Source organism: Sphaerodactylus townsendi, linkage group LG09, assembly GCF_021028975.2.
Source record: "Sphaerodactylus townsendi isolate TG3544 linkage group LG09, MPM_Stown_v2.3, whole genome shotgun sequence".
In the NCBI taxonomy this organism is placed as follows: domain Eukaryota; kingdom Metazoa; phylum Chordata; class Lepidosauria; order Squamata; family Sphaerodactylidae; genus Sphaerodactylus; species Sphaerodactylus townsendi.
The window spans coordinates 94,382,674-94,409,986 of NC_059433.1; the positions used below are offsets into that span (position 1 = coordinate 94,382,674).

Consider the following 27,313-nt stretch of genomic DNA (forward strand, 5'->3'; position numbering starts at 1 on the left):
GCAGAGAGGGGACAGCAGCGGTGGCTTGCCTGCTGCTGCTCTTGCGCTGTGCGAGCCAGGCTTGCAAACCCTCTCTTCCCCATGGAGAAGGCAGCTGCCTGCTCCATTGGGCAGAGAGGGGGTGGCGGCGGCGGCCTTTCCAGTGCTGCCGGCTTTTGTGCTGCGTGAGCTGGTTGCACTGGGCATTCAAACCCTCTCTGCCCCACAGAGAAGGCAACCGCCTGCTCCGTTGGGCAGAGAGGGGACAGCAGCAGCAGCCTGACTGGTGCTGCCAGCAGCACTGGGCATGCAAACCCCCTCTGCCCTACGTAGAGCAGCAGCTTCTGTTCATCCCATATGGCAGCCTACCCTGCAGATATGCACAGAAGTCAAAGCAGGACTCCCCTGGCGCAAAGCTGAATCTGGACCTCCCATCCGCCCCTTCCACTCGGCCGCCTTACCCAAAGCAGGTCGGCTCTTGCAAAAAACTCATGCAAAGCACCAGGCAAAAAAAACACACACCAATTTCTGCCTGCAAAGAGATGCCACCGGACTTGGAGGCGGGGAGCTTGCAAGTTTGGGTGGAGGGAAAGAGGAAGGCTCGCCCTTCTTTTGGCTTGGAGTGCTGTAACTCATGGCCCACTTTTTTGCATGGATTACAGGGCTGGGGGCGTGTGTTTGCAGTGGGTCAGCTCTCTTGCAAGGAGAGAAGACTTTTTTTCCTTCTCCTTTAGGGTCTGCAGCTTTGGGGAGGGGTGAGAATTACTTACAAAGGAAAGTTTGCATGCAAATATGGTTCCCTGGGCAGAAATCGCTCAGCCAGGCTGGCCTTTTGCAAATGCGGGGTTAAAAACAAAAAGCTGCTGAATGAAAGGGAAACTGGAGGCAGCTGATGCTCAAGTTGCAGCCCCAGAGGCTCAGTTGGAGCTTCTCTTCGAATGCCAAGGAACCCCTGCTCATAAATACACTGAGTGTCCCGTGTGATTCTCTCTGCAGTCCCTAGAGCAGGTTTGCTGCCAGAGAAGCCCCAAAGGGCAGCTGCTGGGACCCGGGGGAGGGGTAGCCGGGCCCAAAATGGAGCCAGAGAAGGCCTGGAGTGGGGAAGCCTGCCTGCCCACTCCCCCCCCCCCACGCCTGGCCTGCCTGCTTAGTGCTTACCAGTTGCCTCCTCCTTCATCCCTCACTGCAGGCTGCAAGCTTCAGGCTCCTGCTGTTGGTTTGGGTGGGTACAAGAGGCTCCCTTGGCTGCAGCCTTTCCCTACTGCTCTTCCCCAGGTCCGACACCGCCCCTCCACGGCCTGCGTGGAATTTTGGAACAATCGGGATGTTAAGTGTGTGCACACTGGCCGAGGCCCCGATCTCATTCTACCATGGAATTCTGGACCAAGTCCATTTTGGGTCTCTGGAGTTTGGACTTTACATGTGCTTTACATGCTGAACTTATGCACTAAGTGTTTTTTATAATAATATTTTAATTAGTTTTCTCATTATAATTGACGGACAAAATTAGTTTTCTCATTATTAGTTTTCTCATTATAATTGACAGACAAAAAAGGAAATATAGAGCAGAAAAAAGAAAAGAAAAAAATAACGTAGCTGTCCAAGAACTGTGTGGGTTACCACATTGGATCTCAAGATTACAAAACTGATATCTTTAGAGAGCATTAAGTGTTTTTCAAGCTAATGTCACCTATTGATATGCTGATTGATCTGGGGGTGTTAAAATTACTGCTCGATTTAATGCTTAAAAAAAACCCAATTCATATTTGGTTATATTTTAGCATCCATTATTTCCCTGGACAAGAGCTGTGTAATCCAAAATAGATTGCAGTTGAATCTGTCAGTTACCTGTGGCAATGTTATGTTTCTCCCCTCTTGCACTTTCTATACATGATGACTCTGTCATAGGTGACAAGCTGATTAACCCAAGTTCGCTAAATGAGCTAAGTGGATATTTGAACCTGAGTGCCCCAAAGTATTCAGCCTTATCAGTTCTTCATGGTGGAGCTCCAAGTTGTATACCTAGGGTGGCTTGTGGGTCAGTTCTTTCTGTTCATTGAAGAAAGGAGTGCCAAGGACATCAACAGTGCAATCCAATGCAGAGTTATTTCACTATCAGATGTTGACATCAGTGGGTTTATACTGGAGTAACTGCATGGGATTATACATTGGCCAGTTAAATGCCTTTGGGAATGAGAGAGAAGGTTACATGTACATTGGACTGAGGTCTCCCAAATGTAAAGAATATTTGTGTGTATTGTTTATCTTAGGGTGTGGAAGAATCGATCCTCCCTGGTAGTCCGATATATACAACTTGTAGATCCCATCATGAAAGTTGGAGTAATGAATTCCAAGGAAACATTGCCTTCTTAGAATGCTTCTGGCACACACTATCACCAGTGTAGAAACTGTCACAGTGGCTGAGGCTGTAATGAGTGAATGCTGCTGTGGCTGTCACTGGGAACCACCTGTGAGGGACATTACTTTAAACAGCTCATGGAGATTAAAAGTCTCCTTGGCCAATTTGAAGCAGTGTGTTAACCATTAAAACACGGTGGTGCTTGATGACTGAATGTGCCTGGCCTGCCTGCTTAGGTACAGCCCTTTACTTCCAAAGAAGGCATTTAGGTTTGTTTTATTTGTCTGTTCCAGGTTTAAAGTGAGACCCAGTGCTTCCCAGCCAATAAATAATCAATGTATTAGTTAAAACTTTTACTTGTAAGGAAAAAAGCTTAAGGTTCATCACTTCTTACTTAAGAGCTTGGCGAAAGAAAAAGGTGTGTGTGTGGTGGTATAGGGAGTAAAGGGACAGATTTCACTAAATTCTGGAGCTGAGAGATTCAGGACTTATAGGGGATGGACAGCTTGCATAGAAACTATTACATAGTTTCTGTAACACATGATTTCACTAAGCCTTCTGATTTGTGTTCTCTAAAGGCATGATATAAGAGACCCCTGAACATCCCAAAGAACTGTTCAGTTGCAACCATGGGAGGTAGAAATCCTATGGTAGTATTACTATGTCATTAACCTTTGACTCTACTCAATCAATCAAGGATGGGAATTGTTTTGATGGTAGAGAATGAATCAAACCATGAACTGTTTGTTTCTGCATCTATAGCAGCAATAGCTGTTGCTCAGGTAATGTGGTTAAGGATAATGTAATCCTGGGCACTAGTAATCCTGAAGCAATTCTTTCAGCTTTTGGATAGCATATAACACATTGCCTAAGAAACAGGCAGTTCTCTGTAGAAAAAAAGTGGGTTTTGCTGTAACAAAGGATGGAAATTGAATTAGATCAACCAGTTCGGGCTGTAGCAGCCTATTGCTGCCATGAGGCAGAGCATTTCAAAGGGTGATAGCAATGGATGCAATTTATGTCATGGTGGAACAAAGAATAATGAGAAACATGAAAAGGAAGCAGTGAGTAGACAAGCAAGAGAGTTGACCATATTGTCCATCATGGGACTTTTTGGTGCAAGTGGTCTGTTCCACATAGCACAAAGAAGACATCTGTGGGACATCTTAAAAAGAAGTGACTGCCTCTTTTCACTCCAGACATCCAAAATAAGATGTCTGGAAAATCTTTAAAAGAGGCAGCTTCTGGTGTGCTTTCCAGACTGCAAAGGTGTCAGAGGGGAAAAGAAGCTGATCACATTTGATCGTTTTGCTCTCTGGTCAGTTTCACTTCCTTCAGCTTGGGCCTACATTTTGTGTGCGGCCGAAGAGATTCTGCCTGCTGCCATTTGCTGAAGGTTGCCCCATGATGTTTGCACGCTCCAATCTTGGGCACCTTTTCAGCCCAAAAAGTACATATATTCTGGCAATATATTGTTTTTATTTTTTGGAAGAGCTATCTTTGAAGATATACAGACACCCATAAAAGAATCTTAGCCACTTGGAGGACTCCTATTGATTTGGAGTCCTCCGTGTGGCTCAGATTCTCTTAGATGTGTCTGCGTATCTTCAAAGATAGCTCCTCGAAAATAAAAAAATAAATAAATTGGAAAACCATAGATTGCCAGAATCGGCTGGACCAACTGAGTATAACTATATACTTTTTGGACTGAAAAGACGCCCAAGATCGGAAACTGCAGAGCAAACGTCCTGGGGCAACTTTCAGCAAATGGTGGTAGGGAGAATCCTGTCAGCTGCACACAAAATGTTGGCTACAAGCTGAGGGTGAAACTGACCAGAGAGCAAAATGGTCAAGCAGGAAAAATAAGACTCCTCCTGAGGTCTGCCTTCTGGACAGCCAGGCAGGAGATGTCTTGCAGGTGGCGTAGGGGGAAAAGGTGCTCTTTGAAGCATTCTCCAAAAAAGACATCTTGATTTAAAATAAAGCATCCTGAGAACATCCTGGGAAGAAAGCTGCTCAGAGTGGCTTCCCAGGATGCCTTTTTTAAGTATCCCCAAAACGTCTCATTTAGGTTGTGCAGAAAGGACTAGTGAGTTCATATATTTAAGCCGAAGCCATCACAGAGATCAGAAAAGACAATAACAATCCACATGTATTAGGTAAGCTGAAGGATTGTGTGAGCTACTAATGGCTATCACAACCTTTAGAAATAATTAGCGTAAAATGGTTTTACGGTGCCTTAAGAGTGTTATGATTTATTAGTTTGGCTTCAAGAAGTTATAACCTAAAATTCTTTGTTACCTTTGTAGCTCCTGTTCTGTGTTTCCAATTAACACTTCTATGACGTTGAACTATTATTTCTGAAATAATACTAACAGGAGTGGCTCTCATGTGTTCCACTGGATTGTAGTGTAATCATGCCTGGGGCTTCAGCAATTGTTTGGTACGTGAGATGTAGTGCTTCAACAAATGCTCAGGTTGTATTTGCCCTCCAGCATTCAGGTTCTATTTGTGTTTTCATTATCTTCAGTTCTCACCTTCTTAACACTGTTTACTCTAAATCCATGTGTACACACAGAGAGACAAATGCTCACACCTATTACCTTAGACCACCACTTATCTGATGTCACTAGAAAGGGTTTTTCCAGGTAAGCCAATAAGGATCCAACACGGCAAACTAATTTCAGTTGGTGCTGCTATGTGCTAACATGATTATTTATTGGAATTCTTTTAGTCAATTTACCCACTTATTCATTCCTTTGTTTGGGTGAGACTATGTTTGCTAGTATAAAGCAAGTTGGTGTTAATATTTGTTTTCTCTGGGTTTATTGCTTGCCGTGGCCTCTTCGTGTATTTTCATTCTATAAATATTGCACTATTATATAAATTTGCTGGTGTCAGAATTCTGTCTGTTTGCTTCTTTCGTGTACACAGAAAGCCCTTTGCTTTATGTTCTTCTGAAAACAAATATTGAACAACTCTACTATAGTTTCTTTTGGTTTTGAAGCCTGTTCTAGGATTTGTTCAGCATCTTTGGTATCCTAACATTAGAGACTTGACCCTTCCCTTCTCTTCCTAACTGGCTTTTCTTATGTGTTCTACTGACTTTTCTGACACCAAGAATGACACACTCATATCCATGTAACTGCACACTCCTTTCCCTAGTATCTCTAGATCAGGGGTAGGGAACCTGCGGCTCTCCAGATGTTCAGGAACTACAATTCCCATCAGCCCCTACCAGCATGGCCAATTGGCCATGCTGGTAGTTCCTGAACATCTGGAGAGCCGCAGGTTCCCTACCCCTGCTCTAGATATTTGCAAGAGGTTGCATGTTGTACTCCAGTAGTGCATTATTAACAAACTTTCTTTTTCAGTCACCATTCATTCAGATTCCATCAACATATATTTAAAATTAGGATGCCAGTATTTTCCATTTTTCCAGCATTTTCCATTTTGCACTTTAGCTAAATTAAACTTCATTTGCTGCAGTGTTGGTCACTCAACCAATTTGTAGAGATTCTGTTGGAGCTTTTCACAATCCACTTTGATTTTCACCACCCTGAATAATTTGACTTCACCTGGCCACTATACTTCTTAGCCCCCAGGTCCAGTTTAATTATGAATTAGTTGAATATCACTGGTCCCAGTACTATGTATTCATACTGTTCATGTTTAACTGATTTTAATCCATAATTGTTAAGCTGATTCAGGAGTTGTGTTGATAAGGCACTCTGTCTAGTTTAGCTAGATCAAACTTTTCAAGGGAAGATGACCAATATTTGATACCAAGGACATTCCTGGTCACTTTTACCATCTTGGTATCTAGGGCAAGATAACTTTTAAATTTAAACTGAACACTTCAAATGAAGTACGCCCTGTCAAAAACACTTCTGTCCTGCTGTTCTGACCCTGGTCACCAAAGTCTGAAACTCTGTTCTTATTACACTGCCTTCAGTGCACATTAAAAATGTGAGCGTGGCTGGCTATAAGAGGTTGAAGGGTGGCAACATTATTAAAGCAGACTTTTCCTCTTCCAACCCTTCAGATAACCTGGATGCTGCTTATTTAGCTGCTGTTCTGCCATCTCTTGGAAGTAGCTGTTGAACAATAGCTGCAGTTTTCCCAATCCAAGGCAAAAATGGCAAGTGCAACAGTGATTGTTTCTCTTGCAGGCAGAAGGCTAAGAGATTGCCAGGAGGCATTTTTGTCCACCCACCCCCCAATCATCTAGATGATCCAGATTATGCCTGTTTTATTCCTGTTGTTGGCTGGCCTCAGGTACCTGAACTAATAATCACAGGAGTAAGAAACAACAGCAGACTGAGAGACTCAGATGACAGTCCCACATCTCTCCTCCCACTGTTGTTAATTGGAGGAACCTTGCTTGCTGCTGACTCCAAGGATCTCTGAATTAGTGTCCAGACAGCCAGAATCAGCGACAAGCGTTCAAGACGGTATGAAACGCTGGGCGCGATTTCGCTACCGACTGGAAGACGCTGGGACCGTCCACATCGACGGTCCTGAAGAGGCGGGACGCCGGGCGCCGCGATACCGTCGCATTTCGTATACCTTGTTCACGCCGAAAATGTACTGCCCTGGCCCCGCGCCGCCGTTCGTAATCCCCAGGCCTCGGCGACGCGCCGGAGGACCAGGGACAAGGTAAGTGCGGGAGGCGGTGTGAAGCCGCTGCCGTTCGCTCGGCAGCGGCTTCACGACGGCGTATTCCCGAAAAGAACGCTTCCCAGCGTTCTGGGAATACACCGGCTGCGGGCCAGCCGGGCGGCGCAAGGGCAGCTGCGCCCCCCGTGCGAATGGCGGCCTGGAGACCGCGTTTTTACCGTCTCCAGGGCGTCATTTTCTGCCCGTGCGGAAACGGCCAAAGCTTTAAAAAATTAGAAGTAAATACATTTCTTTGGACACTTTCACGCATTCAGAATAATTAACTTTCAATTCACTTTCAATGCACTTTGCAGCTGGATTTTACTGTGTGAAATAGCAAAATACACTTGCAAACAATTGTGAAAGTGGATTGAAAATGCATTATTCTGTTTGTGTGGAAGTGCCATTAGTGTTGTTTTATTTAAATGTGAAGAAATGTTTGGTCTTCTGCAACTTCAAGTGACATGTTCAACACTTCCCCCTCCCCCTTCTCTCCCCCCACCCCCAATCCCTAATTTTGGTTTCTGTTTAGGAACCTTCTAAGAAAGAGGAATCCTTTGCATCCATGTTGAGGCGCTCTCCTCTGATTCAGATGGGACCTGCCAAAGACAAAATTGTTATTGGAGAAATTTTCCACGTCTTAGAAGATGACCTGTATATAGATTTTGGTGGTAAATTTCACTGTGTGTGTAGCCGACCAGAAGTAGATGGCAAGTAAGTAACACCTTCATAGTAGAAATCCAAGATGTGCTGAATATTCATGCGTTTTCAGAAGTCATTTGGTAACCCTTAATTTTGAATAATTGATGTCTGATCACCAAATAGGTGTTTCATTTGTGGGTGGAACTTTAACTGGTAGTTCAAAATTTCTCTGCCTTTAGAAAGAAAGTGAGCTTAAAACGTTTTAAGTTCCATGTGAGAGGCATTAAAAAAGCACAACATGGGCCTGTTAACCCTTCAGTGAGGTGCGTTGGATGTTTAATATCTCCTCTCCCCTCCAGAAGAAAAGAGGAAATCAAAATGAGGAACCAATGCTTGAGAATGTTTCCTGTGCTTAGTTGGCTCATTTCTGCCCCTGTGCTAAGGTGTCTTCTCACTGCCACCTGAAGGGGTCCCACATTTTCCAGAAAAAGTTGACAGAAGGTATTGAGCTCTGAGATAGAAGCCTCAGAAGCATGACAACAGAGTAGGTGAGATACCCAGAAGAACAGTTCTTGGAAGAAATTATGGAGATGAAATTTGGGTGGTGGTGGAGAAGATTCACAGAACTGTGTAAATGAATTTTACTGTTCTTGGGAAGCTGGTGTGTGAGATAGGCTGAGAAGACAAAGCTTGAGGTTGGTGAGTAGAAATGAAATGGAGTGACTTTAAAAAAAATCTTGACAAATGTGGTTTTGGGATTCCAGTTTCAGATGAGCTGGTAATGCAACCGTGACTCATCTACTGGGTAGAGTGTCTGAACAGAGCCGTTTCAGCAGCAGTGTCTGCTATTCAGAATATGCCAGAGAACATCAGGAAACAGTTTGGAGGGAGGTGACAGTGGGATTACACATCACTTTCTCACTCCCTCCTGGCAAGTAGGTACGAAAGACTCTGTGTGTTTCTGGTGCTTCATTCAGTCGGCCAAATAATTGGTTTTAGGATAAGGGAGGAACTTTTCCATTGCTTCAAAAGCAGGAAAGGAGATAGTAATCTGTGGTCTAAAGTCATTGTTAATGCAGATTTGGGGTAAGACTGTGTCTGCCAGAATAGGCTGGGCTTTGTCTGCAGCCTTGCCTATGGATGAGAAAAAGCAGGAAACTGAGAACATTGTCTGGCTCCTGATCCGTCCATTCACTGAAGCCGTTGCTGCTGCCAACAGTGTAGAGGAGGAAGAATCTGAAGTAGAAGTAGATTGCTGGGTGGGTTCATAAGAGGAGCTGAGTAAATGTGAGAAGGAAAGCCTGAAAGCCTTCACCACTTGCCTATGAAATTTTTATGTTTTTAAAAAAATCTAGTTCCTACATGATAACTGATGACTTCGATGCTCCTTTGGACTTGAAGTTAATTATTGAAAAAGAGAGGTTCCCATTTTAAACATAGATGTCTGTGAACCAAGATTGTTAATTACAACAAAAAGGTTGCGTTACGACTTGCTCGTCACCGCAGGATGGAATTCTCCAGTGTTGTAAAATATGTTAAGTGAACGTTCCAACAAACACTTCGAAATACTTCTCCTGTTTTTAAAATGTTATAATCACAGCCTTCAGACTGCTAGCAGTGTTTTTTATGTTCTTTCCAAATCATCCTAGGATTGGACTGTGTCTTTCTGCTTCATTCCTACATTTTATTTTCCCGCTGTCAAAATCCTTTCAGAACTGGAACACTCATGTCCAAACATTCTCATGTCCTGGCCTTCCTAAAAGGCGTAGTGCAGATTATGCCTCCCACAGTTCACAGGTTCCCATCCTCGAGCCTACGCGTGGTCCTGTCAGCTCTAACAAAAGCTCCATCTGAGCCCTTAAGACAAGTCCCTCTGAAGTGGCTACGGATGATGGTACTCTTTCTGGCAGTGGTCACTTCAGCCAGGAGGGTATCAGAGCTGGGAGCCCTTTTGGCCAGACAGGGGCTGTGTGTTTTTCACAAAGATAAAGTAGTCCTAAGACTAGACCAGACCTTCATGCTGAAGGTCAACTCCAGATTCCACAGGGAATGAGAAACGCTCCTTCCCTCCCTCTATCCCAAACCAGAACACCCTAAGGAAAAATCCCAGCACACCCTAGATCTACACAGGGCCCTAAGGATATACATTAAACACACATCTTCAATAAGGAAATCAGACTCCCTGTTCATCTCCATCACAGCACCTAATAGAGGCAAAAAGATGTCCAAGACAGCCGTTAGCTACACAATATAATAATGCATAATTTAAGCATGCCAATCCAGCAATCTACAGGTACTAAGTGGCATTCAGTAAGAAGCATGGCCACCAATGCTGTCCTAGACAGGCAAGCGTCAGTAGAAGAAATTTGCCATGCCGCCACATGGTCTTCGATCTCCACATTTGTAAGACATTACAAAATGAATACCCTCCTCCTCAGCAGGTGCAGCATTCAGAAGAAGGGTGTTACAGAATGTTGTACTTGCATAAGAACTCCCAACCCATGCAGAAAGACACCACTTTTGGATGTCCCACATTTGGAGATGCCCTCACCCTCTGATCAAGAACAAACCTCGATTACTTACTGTGAAGGTTCCCTCTGCTCTGAGGAAGGCAGGACATCTTGCTCACCTGGGCTTTTGCATACAGTGAAGGCAAATAAATAAACAGGAACAAGTACTAAAGGATAAATGCTGCATCAGAGAAAACAGCAGGAGAGAAGTGAAAGTGGATGCTACATGTTAATGAAATCACAGACAAGTTCTCCCCTGATACAATATCCAAACAGTCCTCTCCTATGAACTGAGAGATCTATGTAGTTTCAAATAGTTATATAGTTGAGTTTTAAGTTACAAGAGTTAAGTTATGTTCCAGTTAACCTCTATAGGTTGGAAAGTTTCTACTGGCTTAGCAACAGCCTAATATGAGATAAAAAGCAGAAGCTTAGTCCTGCCTCCCTGAGCAACCAGTGGAAATAGCCCACATTTAAAGATGTCCTCCCCTCCTCAGAGTAGAAGGAACCTTTACAATAAGTAAGCAAGGTTTGTTTTGTCAATTTATATTTGGACCCCTCCTTATACTAGTGTCTCTAAGTGGCTTACAAAAGTTAAAAAGCAATTTAAAAATGAGATTTGGAGCCTTCTTAAACAAGTGTTTTTACTTCACGACGCTCTCTTACATTGAAAACATCCCTCATGCTTAGGTTTTTTTAAAAAAAATTCTGTAATGGCTATGGGTAATTATCAGAGGCGAAGCTACCAGTGGGCCGGGGGATGCATGTTGCACTGGGCGCATGCCTGGGGGGAGCCCACAGAAAATCACCCCCGTCCCCCCCGCGGCACCCCACTCCCCCACATTTACCTTTTTAAAACAGTGTAGGCTGGAGAAGCGGCCTATTCCCTTCAGGCTGAAAATGGCCTGGCAGGAACTACATTTCCCAGGAGACCTTGTAAGTCCCAATGTCTCATGGGAAGTGTAGTTCCCACCAGGCCACTTTTCCAGGCTGAAGTAAGGTAAGTGTTTGGGGGGGAGGGGGAGCGGAAAACACAGAGTGTGCACTGGGCACACTCTGGCCCACTCTTCCCGTGAGGCCTCTGATAATTACCTATACTTTCTGGCAATCTTACTACGTGTGAGCTCTTCCAAAAGTGAGTGCCTATCGTCCCTTCTGACACTGAACATTGCAATAATCATTTCCTGCTCTGTGTGCACTATTCTCTGAACTGGAAGCCACTGTCTTTCTCTAGCAAAAAGTAGGGGGTGCCATGGGCTGTGATTCTACCTGAGGAAAGTTTTGGAACATAAAAAAGAAATGTTGTTAGTTCCTACTCCTAGCCCGGTTCAGTAAAACCTTCTGTTCTTGTTTGTGGCTAGTTGAGTTGTAGAGTACTGGCCTTTCCAATGTGGCAAGTCACCTATTCAACAAGGGCTTTTCCAGATTTGTATACTAGATTCTTTCCTTTCAAATGAATGTTTACAAAGGATCACAAACTTTTAAGCATTTTTACCTGTTTTTCAAAAGAGTGATTTTCATACATTTTCCTATTTCAGTGATTTTTAGAATGATTTCCTTTGTTCATCTTAGTTATTTACAGTTGGAAGGTATCATGTCTTAATTGGTTTTTCTTGCCACAAACTACTGAAATCCCAGAAAAAAATATTTGTCTAAGCTGCTGTTCTTGTCTTATTACTATGTGCTAAAACCATAGAAATGCAAAAAGGGGAAATTGCTATTTATTTTTAAAGAAGGTTAAATTGAAGGAGGTAGGATTTTTGAAGTTTCTTTTATACAGCTCAGTTCACCAAAGCTCTTACCCCAAACAATACGTGTGGTGCCAGAGTGTCTAGTGTCAAACAGTAGAAAGCTTTCTCTCTGGTTCTTTTTTAATAGCATACGTACATATAGTAGCTGTGTGATTTGAAGGCTGAATCTATGTCTTTTCCAGCAAATAACCCCTAGCTTTATTTATAGCAGTGTGTACTTTGTAAATTATAACTCTTTATCGGGTATGGACATCATATTATTTGTTTAGTTTCCTTACAGTGTACTTTTGTTTACCACCCACTTTGTGTTCGGCAGGAGTTATTTTCGGCCACAAATTGAGGTGCTGCTTTTTGTGGTTCAGTGCTCCACAAAGACTGTATGTCCCAAACTGGTGGGACAAATTTGTAAACGGTTTTGGAATACCTCTTTACATGTTGCAGGCATGCAAGGAACTGTGGGGGTGGGGAAGAAAGAATTAGAAAATTGTACCCATATCTCTATAGTATGGCCTTGTGGAGTTCTGGAAATGAACAGCCACTTGTTCTACCTAGTCCTGAACCTTGGCAGTCTAGCATCACAATGCAGTTGTCAGCTTGAGTCTAGGTGAGCAGAAAACTGTTCATTTAGTCCTGAAGCTATGTTGTTGAATACATGATGCAGGTGAAATGTCTTTTTATATTGGTGTTATATAGCAGACTTGGAGTAGGGGCTTAATTAGAGGAAAAATTCTTCTTGGGGATACAACAGCTTCTTCTACCCAACTGCAGTTCATCTTTATGACATGATTTCCATATACCATATGGATATCTTGCTGGTAAATTATGTGAATGTTGCCTAGACTAACTTTCTTTGCTGGAAACTTTTATTGCCCACTTCCTCATCCTCTTTGGAGTATAATAAACCAACTATAGTTACTGTATAATCTTTTGTTGATTTTGGTAGATCTTACATTTGTCTGCTGTGTAACTGAAAGTGTAATTATTATGGAAGAAAACTGTGGAACCTTGCAGATAGTTCTTGTTTCCTGTAACTGTCAAATTCTTCAAAATTTTATATGTGTTATATGACTTCTCTCACTCAGATAGAAACACACTATCTGGACGCTTCTGTAAAATTATTATTGCAACAGTAGAACAGTAGAACATGTCTGCAATTCAATAAAATTAAGAATGCCTAAGTATCATTTTCCTTCAAAAGGAAGCGCATGTAAGGTGATGCCCCCTCTAAATTTGCATTCAAATTACAATAAATACAATTCCTTTTAAATTACTGTTATGTTTAATTACTACATTTTTTATTATTGTAATTTAAATGCAAATTTATGATGGCTGTCTCTTTCTTGAGGGCATATGTAGAAAAAACCTAGTATTTCAGATAGATAGGGTACTTGCTTGCTTATTTTAATATTATGGCCCATGATTTCTTTTATAAAGGTTTTTTTATTCATCGGTGAGATTAAGGACACAAGCGTGACAGCTGGCTGTAGGGTAATGATAAGAGCAAATATTTTGCTGAGAAATTAATCCCCTGCAGGCATCTCAAGTTTAAAGAATCTCTGATAGCAGGAGTGATGGGCCTGAAGCCCTGAAAAGTGGTTGTAATTCTGAATAGGCAGAAGCAGATAGTGTGAAAACAAGAGCTGCCTTCTGAATCAAGGTTCATTTAGTCTGGCTCTTGCAGTGCAATCCTTCACATAGTTATTTGCATCTAAACCAATTGAAATCAATAGGTGTAGACTGGAGTAACCATGCATAGGACTGTGCTGTTAGTCTCTAGCAGTGACTAGAGACAGTTCACAGGAAGCTGACAATCACAGTGGAGCAGCCGTAGCCATCCGCTTTTGTTTGGGCACATCTTGTAATCTGAGAAATGCCTCTTTGGAACGTATCCTGGCTAATCGCCACTGATAGGTCTAGTGCCTTCATGATCTCACCTAATCCCTTTTGAGCACTATGCTAGTGCCTGTTCTCTCACCGCCCACCCCCTTCCCCACTTTTAGATGTTTTGATTCCCCAATAGCAAACAATGCCGTAGCGGATTGAGGTTCCAAGGCTAGAAGGAACAAAAACAAATTCAGGGCAAAAAAAAAAAAAAGGAATGATTCCCAGCTCATATCCTAGTGATAGAAGCCATTCCAAGTCCCTCCAGCTGGGACTTCAGTAGAAAAGCATCGCTGCTGCAAGACAAGCAGTTAAGGTGGGAGAGGGTCAACCAGTGACTTTCAGCTTCCTGTTTGACCTTGTCATGTGCGCAGGGATATTCTGTTGGCTGCAGGAGAAAGAGCACAGAGCCATTCTTCCTCCTTCACTTCCTAGGCTCTTTAGCCCCCATTGAGCCAGGAACAGTGGCCGAGGACAAAAGCTGTATACACTGTACAAACAGAGCACCAAAGCAGCAGTACACTGACTCATTCTTCGCTCTGTGTGAGAACTGAGGGGGACTCTATTCACTTCCTTTGTGCTGGTGTCTGTCAACAGCGCTGTTTGAGGCAAGGCCTATTGTGCTGGCCAGTGTTTCTTATTGACCCAAGTCTGTGCTTGCTATGTTCCCAGGGTCGAAGTTGCGAGTGAGAGAATGTTTGAAAAGGGGTAATCATAGGGTAAATGCATTTTGCTGAATTGTCATCTGACCTATTAAATCTAAACTGTGGTCTATGTTAATGCAAACAGGTAATTATGTAGTCACAGCTGCAGCTTTTGACATCTGGTTCCCGCCCCAAGGGGGAAAAATATATGTGGTTTTCTCTACTGTGTCCAGGCCCTTAAAAGTTTGACTTTAATGATATTAAGTGGAAGCAGTGGATGGATTAGTGAGACTGACAGGTCAACAAGGTAGATACTTTATCCATGTAAGGCAAAATAGCTGTGGCCACACATTAACTTCTTGTTGGTCCTTATATTTCAGTGCTTTCCCATGGCTTTAGGTGAGGGTGTGTTTCTTTCCAGATTGGAAATGCACGCCTGTTGACACCCATTTATTTTGATGGGCTTCAACTGGAGTTCCTCTGCGTAGGGCTGTGTTGTATTTAATTGTTGAGAGTCAACATTGTGGGTGTACATCATTTAATCCTATCTTCCAACTGCTTTGCTTAGCATAGTCCCCTTATCACGGTTTCTGTTGTAGTGGACCTACCGCTGGGGTGCAAATGTATGAGGTACAATCCCTTTACAATGAGCTTCTCAGACCTCTACATTAAAGTATGATTAAAAGTAGACATAAATCCTGACATAGCATTGTGCATGGGGTGGCGATAACATTGCTGGCTATAAATTATTTTTATAGCAACTGCTCCCTTTTCAGTGTAATGTAAGATTGACACCATAATATATTGACTTCAAATCTCTTTTCCAGCGCATTGTTAAGAAACTTAAAAGCAGATGTTGTTTGAAAAGGCAAACGTTTCTTGAGGTTTATTACCACTGTAGGTTAAGCGAGAAAGGGAGCTTGCATTTGGGAAAATGAAGCCGAGGCCTTGCAAGGTATTTAATAAGTCAAAAATAGCCAGAGTCATTAAAGTAAGAAATTCAATTTGAGACAGAATTTGTGTCTCTTCCTAATTTTTTCCTCAGTAAAATGAATCTGTGGCACTGCTGAATTGGCCCTTTATAGTGGTGAGCAGAGACATCCATACAGTCTTGCAGAGTTCAGTTATTCAGTATGAATCTGTAAACCTCCTGAAGTGTGAAGGGAGTTGGAGATTAGAAAATCAAGTAATCCTTATTTATTTTTCTAGGTAGTTGTTTTGTTAGTTTATGTGTTACTTTCCATTTTTTTTCATGCAGGGGTTATTCCAGAGGTGGGAGCCAACCAGTTCTCATTACTAATTGCTAATTTTTTCTGAGTGCCAAGAAGGGGTTACTAAAGCAACCTCCCTGCCCAATAGGGACTGGAGGTGCGTGTGTGCAGCGGCACCACTATTTGAATCCCACCACCATCAGAACCTGTTATTAAAATTTTTGGATCCCACCACTGGGTTATTCCCAACCCCAACCCCCGGTAGGCTAAGATGAGAGAGAGTGAATGACTCACCATTGCCTGCATGGCCGAATGAGGATTTGAACTTGGGTCTCTCAGGTTTGTCCCTTATGTAATCACACTGGCTTTCTACACACTGCTGCCAGGAAATGTTATAAATTTAACCTGGGACCCTTGCTATATAAAACACGTGCTGTACCATTGAACTATGTACCTTTACAAGAAAAAGACACAGTAGGGTTAGAAAAAGGTGCACAGTAAACAGTATACATTTAACCTTGGTGGTCAGTTTGGTGGGGTTTGGGGATAATGGTGAGTGTGCAGGAGATCTGTCTCCAACTACATCAGCTACTATTGAGGTAGGAAGAAGCAATCTTGTAGTACGTTGAAAGACAAACAATAGATTTGTTGAAGTATATACACTTTCAGGGATGAAAACCCATTTTGGAAGATTTGATGGGGAGCCAATAGCAAAGTACAGAAATGAGCCTCTAGAGCAGGGATGGCGGACTCATTTGTTACAAGGATTGGATATGACACAAATGAGATTTGGTTGGGTCAGGGGTGGTTGTGGTGGTTGCCTCAGCTGGTGAGCCCCCAGCATGTTCACTAGCCCAGATCAACATGCGGGGGTGGGGAGGTGATTGCCTCTGCTGGTGGGCCTACATCAGGCTTGCTAGGCCAGATTGGCTCTGGAGGGGTGAGATGGCTTCCTCATCTGACAAGCCTTCAAGATGTTACATTTTCATTTTTAAAAAAATTCTTCATCCTAAAAAGACGTGAGACCTCTAGCCCTGATTATAATCTGTGATTCTAAACAAACAGCAGATTCACAAAAGCCTTGGCATGTGACAGCATGAAACTGTGAACTGTTTTTGCTTTGGACAACTAGAGCAACTCTAGTTTAAAAGCTTGCTTTTTTATTCCTTGGGACCCAATAAAAGATGTGTGTGTGTGCTTTTAAGTAATTTAATTAAGGTGGAGCAGCAGTGGCATAGTGGTTAAGAACAGGTGCATTCTAATCTGGAGGAACTTGGTTTGATTCCCCAGTCTGCTGCTTGAGCTGTGGAGGCTTATCTGGGGAATTCAGATTAGCCTGTGCACTCCCACACACGCCAGCTGGGTGACCTTGGGCTAGTCACAGCTTTTCGGAGCTCTCTCAGCCCCACCCACCTCACAGGGTGTTTGTTGTGAGGGAGGGAGGAAAAGGAGATTGTAAGCCCCTTTGAGTCTCCTACAGGAGAGAAAGGGGGGGGGGATATAAATCCAAACTCTTCTTCTTCTTCTTAATTAGCCATTGGCTGTCAATAGAAAATGTGACTAAGAAATTAGCCTAAGAAACTAGCTATTTTTCCAAAATCTGGACTGCCTTAGCACTCTATGCTTTTGTGTTGCAGGAAAGCAAAATTCCTGAAACAAAACAAAAGAATAATTTCCTGATATCTGTTCACATAGGGATGTCCACATAATTTACAAGCACTCTTCCCTTTTGCCCCCCAAAACAAAACATGGGCCTTTAGCAGCGACCTCTGATGGCAGACAGGATTGTTGTAAGCCTTGGACCAAAGCAGAGAGAGGAGGAGACTCCGTCTAGGACCCAACAGAGTGGCATCGGTAGAAATAGTGCCTAACAGTGCAGCTGCTTTCATCTGATGTGTCTCTAGCTTCTGCTTCCCTTTCTTTGCAAAAAGAGGCAGCAGGTCATGTGAATCCTCTGCTGGGCTGGAGTCTGGCTGGTGCAAAAATGTGGGTATTGAGAGCTGCACTCACCAGGTGGGCATAGATACAGAGGGACATGTATGGGAGGAGAATTTTTTTTTAAAAAAAAGGTTTTACAGAAAGATGAAGAAAATGTTTATGAAGCTGTTCTCCAATTTGATAAGGGAAGGGGCTCTGGTCTTGAATAGTTCAACTTAACTAAACTCATTCTTATCCACCCTGCTCCATAACCTTTTCTTCTTTACTGTTTTCCTCTCTCTGTTTTTGTGTCAACAAGAGAGAATCTAAGTGAGATTTATTTTGCTTGGTAAACAAATGATCTGTTTGCGCCATGAAAAAGGTAGTCCCAGTTTAACGCCATTTTAAAACCATTAATGCAAGCCATGCTGCATTGTGGCCATGCAGAAGATTGTATGTGTCTGAGCATTTGCAGAATACCTTTAACTTACTAATGAAAGCCATTGTCACGCTCTAGTTCTCACTCCCACAGAATGTAAGTTTGGGGCTAAGGTAAGTTTTAACTTCAGAACTGTCTACCTGTACCAAAAAAAAGGAGAAAGGTACTACTCTGCTAAAGGCCAAAAAGCTATGACAACATGATATCTAGGCCTTGGTGTACCTTTTTTCCTGCACCTTTAATTGTAGAAAATAATTTTTTTAGAAAGATCTAAATCAATTTGAGCCAAGGATAATTGGCTTGATTTAAATCCCAAGTCTTCAAAAAGGTGAAGAGAACATTATGGGTCTTTTGCTCAATACACGGATGTACCAGCCTGATGTCATGTACTTTGACTCTTGAAAACTGGTACCCAAAACCTTGTTGATCTCTAAGGTGTTACTGGACAGATCTCATTTTTGGACATATTGGCTATTCAAATGTGAAAATCATTTTTAAACTCTTTGTTAGAAAATACATTTCTTGAGAGAACGACTTGTGTATTTATAGTTCATTTAGGATTGAAGACATTTTAGTAGTTCTTCCTAGTTGCTTTGATTCTGTCGCAGTGGGATTATTATTTTTTTGGTGAAAACTAAAACAAAAAATTAGGAAATGTTTGCTTGTAGATAATGCATTTTTAATAACACTTGACAGTAGTTCCTTTATATTTAATTCACCTCTGTTTTCTTCCAAATAAAAACTGAATGTTTATAAAATACCTCAAAATTACGTGCCGTTATTCTCCAGTAGTGTGTAATGTGATGTCTATTCTGAGATATACATATATCACAACTTGCTGCCATTTGCTGAACTATGCAGCTGTTGCTTGATGTCTTACACTGTGAAACTACCTTTCTGACAGGTTCTCAGGCTCCGCTGTAAGGTCAGAGCGGGATTAGAACAGGAACTCATTTTGCCCATACCGACAGCTGCCCAGTTTGGTCAGTGTGGTCCGACATCAGCTGTGCAAGTTCAAAAGAATGCCTAAATACGCTTTTACTGTGCACAAATTAACGTACAGCTGAAAATCAGACAATAAGGCTTTGTAAAAGTATAATGATAAAAGCGTAAAGGTAATATCTTTAAGGGTATGCAATCAAAATTCACAAGTTGACTTTTGAATAGCAACGTTACATTAACCTTTTCTCATATATGTGGACAGCTAGTAAACCAGAAGGTTTGTTGTTTCTTTCCTGAGAGAACTTCCAATGCCTAATGTCAAGACTTTTCTGCACAGAAGCTTCTACTGCAATAAACGTGTTGAACTTGGGAGATGCGAAAGGCTATGTTCTCTATCAGTAAGTACTCTGCTAAAATAAGTAGTGGTGAGTATCTGGGATTCCTGGTCATGGTCATCTAATAATAAGCAGAAAAGTCTGCATGAACCGCTTCCCTCTCATTTTATGAGTTGCTGACATAAGCATTCTTTCATCTGTATAAGCAAGCAAGCAGCAGCCTTGGTACCACAGCTAGTTCTATGTTTGATCTTTGTAAAGGATGGCTGTGTCTAAAAAAATGTGAATGCAATTAGGATTACAATATGGTATCCAAAATATATGTGTTTAATCTGTCCATGAACAAAGCTTTCTAACTGAAGTGCTTTAACACCGCCGATTGTGTCTGAAACCTGGTTTTTCAATGAGTTTTCCAGATGTGCAGAAGGATAAATCTCATGTTTTGATAATGCAGAGCTGCTTCTATGGCTCCTGTGTGGCAAACCGCAATTTGTCAGGCCCATGAGGTTTATGGGACAAACTTGTTGAGCTTGGAAATTGTTTCCTCCTTTGTTTTGTGAAACATGAGTAAAGTTTGGGGTGTTGCTGTTTTGTTTAGTACTTGGTGAATGAAATATTTATTACGATATGTTTTGATCTAGTCTTCGGCTGCTGGTATGAAGGAGACCTTGTCCATAGAAAACTTCCTGTCAGATTCTCAAGTAACCTAAGGCTTAAAATGAAAAAGAAGAGAGATTAGTGAGAAGTCTAAAAATATTGTATGTAACATAAAACCATTGCTGTCAAGAGTAAACGACTAAAGCCCAATAGCGTATCTCGGGTGAGAAGGGGGGTTTCGAGCCCCAGGCCCCACTTCTGGGGGGCACATTTTGCAGCTGCCCCTGCCCCCTCCCCCAACTGTCCCCGGTTGGAAACTCCACATTCAGCAGTCCAGTTGAAGGCCAGCAAGTGGGGCTCACCTGTTCAGTCTCCACATGGAGATTATGACCTGTCCCGCCCCCATCTCCATGTTCCACACCCAATCTCCATGTGGAATTGGAAACAAAAAAGGGGTTAGTTGAGCTTGGCTAAGGCCCGGCTTGCAGCTTAGAGCTAGATCCAAGTACGGCCTTAGTCAAGCTCAGACTGATTCCGCATGGGCCAAAAACAGCAGTGTGAAAACGGTGTGAAAATGGTGTAAAAGGGATTTAAATGGTGTAAAAGGATTTATACTGTTTTCACACCGTTTTCATTCCGTTATTTTTGGCCCATGCGGAATCCGTTTCAGACTGAAGCCGACTGCTCTTGATCCCTCTAGGTTTATATTGTTGACTCCGCCCCCATGCTCCCACTGACCGAAGATGGCACTTGGTGGCAGACCCAACAGTATAAAGCTAGAGGCTCCAGAGCATCCGGTTTCAGTCAGATCATAGCTGGGGCCTGACTTGGATCCAGTTCTAAATCTGCAACTTAGAGCCAGGCTGGAATGGTCCCCTGGCCTTCACATGGAGATTGCCAACAGGATCCATTTTCAACTGCAGCACCCAGCCTGGGCACCTTTTTAGTTAGGTATACCCCTGCTAAAGCCTACCACTAAGCTATTTCAAACTTGATTACTTCAGTTATTTTCTTTAAAAGTCTGTAGAGAACACCACACTTTTCTCGTTAAAACATCAAGTGCAAAGAGCAACAGGGCTATGTAATAATACCATTCTAGTCTTTTACATGTGATAATATTGTTAAGATGAGACTTCACTGGCCTGGTGCAATGCACTGTTGATCCTCTTGTTGATTTCTAGGATAAATGAGTGTTGCAAAGTAAATGCTGAAGCATGAGAGGATCTTAGCAAGGTTTCATAAAGCTGCCTTTCTAGAACTCTAAACAAATACTATGTAAACAATGTGACGGATGTTTCTTTTGCAAAAGCTGAGAAGTTTCGAAAAACAAATGAGCTTTCTCTTCTTCCTAGTTTCTACCTCAATTTTATGTTTCCTCACCCTTATACATAGTTGAGTAAAAATGGAACATGAGTTGATGACTCACTTCTAATAAGTAGGTGCACTGGACTCAGAAAGTGAGTCCTGTGTGCCCATTGGCGGGAAGTGAGTTCTCGATTCACAATCCAACCTGTCCCTGGCCCGCATTCCCCGTTCGACCCAGGAGCAAGCTGGCGTGGTGGACCACGTGCTGCAAGATGCCCTCCCTGCCAGCCTGGCAAAAGCCCTCTCGAACCCCTAGTGCTGTATTGGGGCTAAACTGCGCCCGGAGGCATGACCTCCTCCCTGCAACCCCTGCCCCACTTATGGGAGCCAGGGAGCCAGCAGGCAGGAGAGAGCGGGGGCTCGGGGGGACGGATTGGTGCAACAGCGGCAGACCAGCTCCTGGACTGCACACCACTGAGCCCTGCTGCCGGCCTCCCGGCAGGAGCCTCAGGGCTTGGGGGGGGGGGGCAAAAGCTGGCCTGCAGGGAGACCAGGGGGTGACTGGAGGCCTAGGTGGGCACCGTGGATGTCCACTGCCAAACCCCACCCCTCCGTGACAAAATGCATATGCGTATCCTATGTCCCCATTAGCGGTATACCACTGCAACCCCCCCCCCCCCTTCCAGCAGAATTCCCAGCAAGATTCCCAGAATCTTGCTTTTGACAGCAGGAGCCACCACACGGTTCTTCACTGTTTGACTGGTGGTAAGCTGGGTATATTCAAGAACATATTTTAAAACAATGTGTTTATTTTAAAGGGCATCCTGTTAGGCAGAGCTTTGGCCTGACATGTTAAAGAATAACTATTACAGTTATGCATAATCTCACTTCCCTACATTTTGTAGTTGACTCCACCTTCCAAGGAAGTCATTTTGTTGTTGACTACGCCTCCTCATTTTGTGGTTGTACCCACCAACCTCTCATAATTCTCAGGTTCAAAAAGGCTGGGGAAACCTGTGGTAGATGCACTGCTTTTTAAATGGCTTTTCTATCTCATTTTTGCATACATGGAAAAATTCAGCTGTTATTGGAGTAAAGCTCTATTAACCAGCTCATTTGATTAACTAGCAATCCTCATTACCCATAGGTGTAGTAAATTACATTGCTTGTCTAGGAGAGAACTATTTTAATTAAAAGAAAACTGCCATGTTAGCCCCTTTCAGATAACACCAACAGACAGTTTTGTCCACAAGAGGCACAAATGTTGGGAGTGACTTGATGGCATTAAACGCACACATGTTATACAATGTGTTTGCATGCTTTTTTTTAAAAGACATGGCTCATGATTCTCTGAGTGTGTCCTTTCAGCTGGGAAAATTGTTTGCTTAATTATTGATTTTTTAAAGTGTGGTCAATTCTAAAAGACGAAGAGCTCGGATTTATATCCCTCCTTTCTTTGCTGAAGGAGACTCAAAGGGGCTTACAATCTCCTTTCCCTTTTCCTCCTCACAACAAACACCCTGAGAGGGGCTGAGAGAGCTGAAGAACTATGACTTGCCTAAGGTCACCTACCTGGCATGTATTGGAGTGCACAAGCTAATCTGGTTTACGAGATAAGCCTCCACAGCTCAAGAGGGAGAGTGGGGAATCAAACCTGGTTCTCCAGATTAGAGTTCCTTAGTTTTGGTTACTTTAGATAGCAATTAAAAAGCCTGTCTTTAATATAAGTACAAAATTGTAGATGACAAAGGCATTCTAGAAAAAGCATTCCTTCTTTTTATCAAGGTGATGCTTCCTTTTAAAAATGGTTCTGTTTTGTACACATATTGACATAGAATTAATCAATCATATGAGTTTAATTGACTTTAATTGGGTGGCAGCCGTAGTGTTTTTGTATTATAGCGCCAATTATTAACACTATTTAGGTGTTTGGAGGTGTTGAAAAGGGATCAGACGACCCCAGTATATCAGTGGACAAAATCACTTTATATGCACGTCTTTTCCTCTTTTGTCTGAGTGTGAGAAAACCTTCTGAATAATTCTTTACCCCAAGGGTATTCTAGATTGCAGTTCTGCCAGTGCCTTCTCAAAATCTTTTGTTGAACAGTAAAGCCTCTCTGTTCTTTTCACTGAGAAGTGTGCTAGAATTTCACCTGCCGTTTAATTGTAGATAGATGCTTTATTTAGAAAAGTTTGTTTGAAAAGGTAGTTGAAAGTGAAAAGAATGATCACTTAAGGTGTTTGGGGTGTGTGTGTACACACATACACACAACCTGATATTGTGGGAAAGATGCGAAGACCTTCTGAAAACACCTCCTGAGATGTCAAATGAAGGGAAGATACTGAAGTTCAATCCATATTTCCCACAAAACTAGATACAGAATTTTGCTGTTGTCATATAATGTGCCTTCTTGTTCTTAATTATGAAATGTATGACTATATTTCTTTTCCTGTTTGTTTTAACTTGGCTTTTTTGGTTATTGCTCTGATATTTGAATAGTTTTGTATCTTGGCCTTTTAGAGCAGCAGTTTGAAATGTGCAGTACTCCAAAGGTTCACCTTTCTTCCATTTGTATGGTAAATCGCGTTATTAAACATTAACTACAATAATTTTTCTGAATCACTTTTCATTCAGCAGGATGTAGTAGTTGCTTTGCTGCAAACTAAGGGACTTGGATCTAGTGCAGTGTTCTTGTGGGCAGAACTGTTTGGGGCTATGGAACTTGACTCTCTTGCCTCACTTCTCTCTCCCTTTGCAATCCTACCTGCTGCTTCAGGAGCAGCATTTCAGGCTGTGTTTCAGGAGTGGCATCTCAGGGGAAGTAAGAAAGCCATACTGTTTGTCGGAAATCCTTCTGCCCATCAAAATACTATGCTGGTTCCAAGTCAGGATTTTAAAATTTGATATGTTTGGTCCAGGTTGTCAATGACAGCTGAGTAAATCTGTGTTTGGGCTGTATCACTTCAAACTTCACACAGGATAGCGCCCTACCCCCCACCCCCATGATTCAGTGACCTCCATATCCCCACCCATCTCTCGTCATATACAGAACTCTGTGTGCATTAAGTGCTGTGAAGGTGCTTCTGACTTCATGGCAATTCTATGATTCAGTGTCTTCCAAAACGTCCCAGTGTTAACAACCTTACTCAGGTCTTTCAAACTAAGGTTTCCTTTATAGAGTCAATCCGTCACATTCTGGGTTTTCCTCTTTTCCTGCTGCCTTCAACTAGACATACAATAAATTTTTTGTTCAATCACAGAAATGTCCCACAGTCTGATAGTGGAACAACCCAAAAACATTCTTCATCTTGGTAAAATACAGGCCTTATTGAGAGTGTAGTAATGTATACATTTTTTAGATTGCAAGAGGTAAGTATATTTCACATATTTATACTTGAGCCTTTGCTATCATATGATCCCAAGCCTTGTCTTCCATGTTTTTGGTCAGTAAAAGAAATTGTATCTATCACATCAGAACTTTAGAATAGTACTTATTTGTCCATTCTATGAAACAGGTAGAAACAACTTCACTTTACTAGAACTTTGTACTGCCCTGCTAGTCAAAAGGTTGAATTTTCTTTGATAGAAGGAATTAATATAGCACATTTTGCCCGAAGTTTGTTTGCTCTCCTAGCTGGTAATGGCAGAATTATTTAAAATGAATGTAATTTATTGTTTTATTGAAATTTTGCTTTTAGTAAATAACAACAAAGTAAATAACAACAAAGCCCAACAAACAATAGGGCAACACTACAAAGTGAAAAACAAGGGAGGGTAGGTGGGAGAAGCTGTCATCGCTCAAGTGGAAGAGAGACCCGGGAAGGCCTGCCCTGCCCTTATAAGGCCGCGGCCCCGCCTCTTCCACCTACATCATGTGCTCGGGCCGGCAGCAGAATGGCCCCTCCTGTTAGGCTGGATGCCGGCGCTGAGCCCGCCCCTCTCCCTGTCCTCTCCCAGGCAGCAACGGTGGCTAAGGTAATTCTCAGCCTCACTTTTTGGACTGGAAGATATTGAAAATGTATGATCCATAGCACTTTATAACAAAACAATTGTTATATTCTAGTAGAATGAGATGATGATGATGATGTTTGTTTTCAAAACATTTATTCTAGGGTTGATCAAATAATTAAAAAGAAATATGCAATAAAGTTCAGAAACACAAATAAAATTCAGAGTAACATAATTGTACATCAACTCCCTACTCAGTTAATTTCCCCACCAGAAAGACTGTCATCTTTATTTTTAAAAAGTATTTCCCTCTTACAGTTCTAAAGCTAAGAGGTCACTTCCTGCATTAGCAAAATTTCTGTTTGGAACCGACAATATATGAAGCAGTTTTAGAATTCTAAAATGCTAAGAAATGGGGACATGTGGTGAAAAAAGGCAAGGAAAAAGGTGTTATCTCCTTAATATCTCCCCATTCCAGCCATCCAAGTCAAGATCCATCCCTGTTAAAGCCTGGCTATCTGGGACCTCAGAGTTATAAGAACAAATCTCAATTAGGCTGCTAGAAGCCTATAGGTGGTGCTATAATAAGTATAATATGCAATAATGTGCATACATTATCAAGTGTGTTTTGGGTAATTCATACCCAACGCTAAACATATTATCTTTTCTTTTACAAGTATCATAATTCTGTTGATTATACTAAATTATAAAATATTTATTAATATGATTTTAACATGATACTGGTGAATCACATAAACTGTTTATAGGTGAAATTCACTGGCCGCTGTTCTTTCATGCCTCTCCCTATTGTTTGGAACACACCACATGATCACAGTTTGTGTTCACGTAAGCTTTATAATACAATTACAATTTCAGTACCAGCATATGTGAAGAATTTACAGGGGTGAGAGGAAAGGACAGATAGATGAGATCATTTGATAACCCTGGAATTATCTCCTTTACTACTGACCTCTAATAAAAGATGACAGAAAAGTCCTTGTGGTTACTTAAATGAAATTACTCATATATGCTTCAGCATGGGAAAGAATGATGACTTCAGACGGTCCTACTCCAGAAGACCTGTTGTACAGGTCTTATGTATATATTTATATAAATACCTATGGGTATACACTTCATGAATATTCTCATAAAGTTCAATGGGACTTACTTCCTATTAAGTGTGCTTAGCTCCCAACCATGAGTAGCAGCGGACCACCACAACCAAGCCCCGTAACAAACGTCTGCATCAGTTCTGGCCTTCATCAATTCCAAACCCCAAAAAGCGTAAACCAAATTTATAAATCAAAAATTATAACTAAAAAAAGGGATGGAAGAAGAAACTGCAGAATGGACATCTGTTGAGAGATTTGGTTCTGGTTCATATGATGTTAAGATTGTCAATTATTGTTGCTACAGTAAGTAATGTTTCCCCTTTTAGTAGGCAGTTGGTCAGTAATAATACTTCAGTGTTCAGACAAATTGCATTTAGAATTTGCTGCATTCAAGTTCAATATACTAGTGGCCATGTATTCTTAGTATACATTTTTATAAGCAAATTTGATAGCTTAAATTCATACTGTGTTCTGTTACTATGCTGGACGAAATGTGGATAATGCAAAGTTGCCGTGCACTGGTGGAGGCCTTTGTATTTATGACTGATTTTCTGTCTTTGTTCATTATGCCTATACACATGCCTATACACATAAATTGTTAAAATAGTTGTACTATTGGTAGCGTAGATGTTTAGGATGCTTTTCTGCAGCTTTTGTATACGAATCCTGCTGAACATGTCAATGTGACCCTTTCCAATTAAATGTGCTTTAAGAAGAAAAATAGTTGGTTTTTATACCCCCCTCCCTTTTTCTTATATTTAAAGAGGCTCAAAGTGACTTGCTTTCGTCTCCTCACAACAGACAAATTGTGAGGTAGGTGGAGCTGAGAGAATTCTGAGAGAACCGTGACTAGCTCAAGGCCAGCCAGCAGGCTGCATGTGGAGGAGTGGGAAATCAAACCCAGTTCTTTAGATTAAAGTCTTAACTGCTACACCATGCTGGCATCAGTGGAAATCCTCACTGTTGCCTCTAGCCCTATATTAATTTACTCAGTGATTAAACCTGGTGCCCTATTCCCATTAATGGAATTTTAGTTTAGTTTTGTTATTTATTGCAAAAGCAAGGCCAGATTATTACCTGT

At 42.0% G+C, this 27,313-nt stretch overlaps 1 protein-coding gene across 1 annotated transcript in view; it reads left to right on the forward strand.

Annotated features, from left to right (window-relative positions):
- TPD52 (tumor protein D52) overlaps positions 1 to 27,313 on the forward strand; it is an 81,764-nt gene that overhangs the window by 41,360 nt on the left and 13,091 nt on the right. Inside the window, exon 6 of the mRNA XM_048507402.1 lies at positions 7,530 to 7,711. Within this exon, the coding sequence (XP_048363359.1) occupies positions 7,530 to 7,711 (182 nt within the window). The remainder of the gene's footprint in view (positions 1 to 7,529; positions 7,712 to 27,313) is intronic.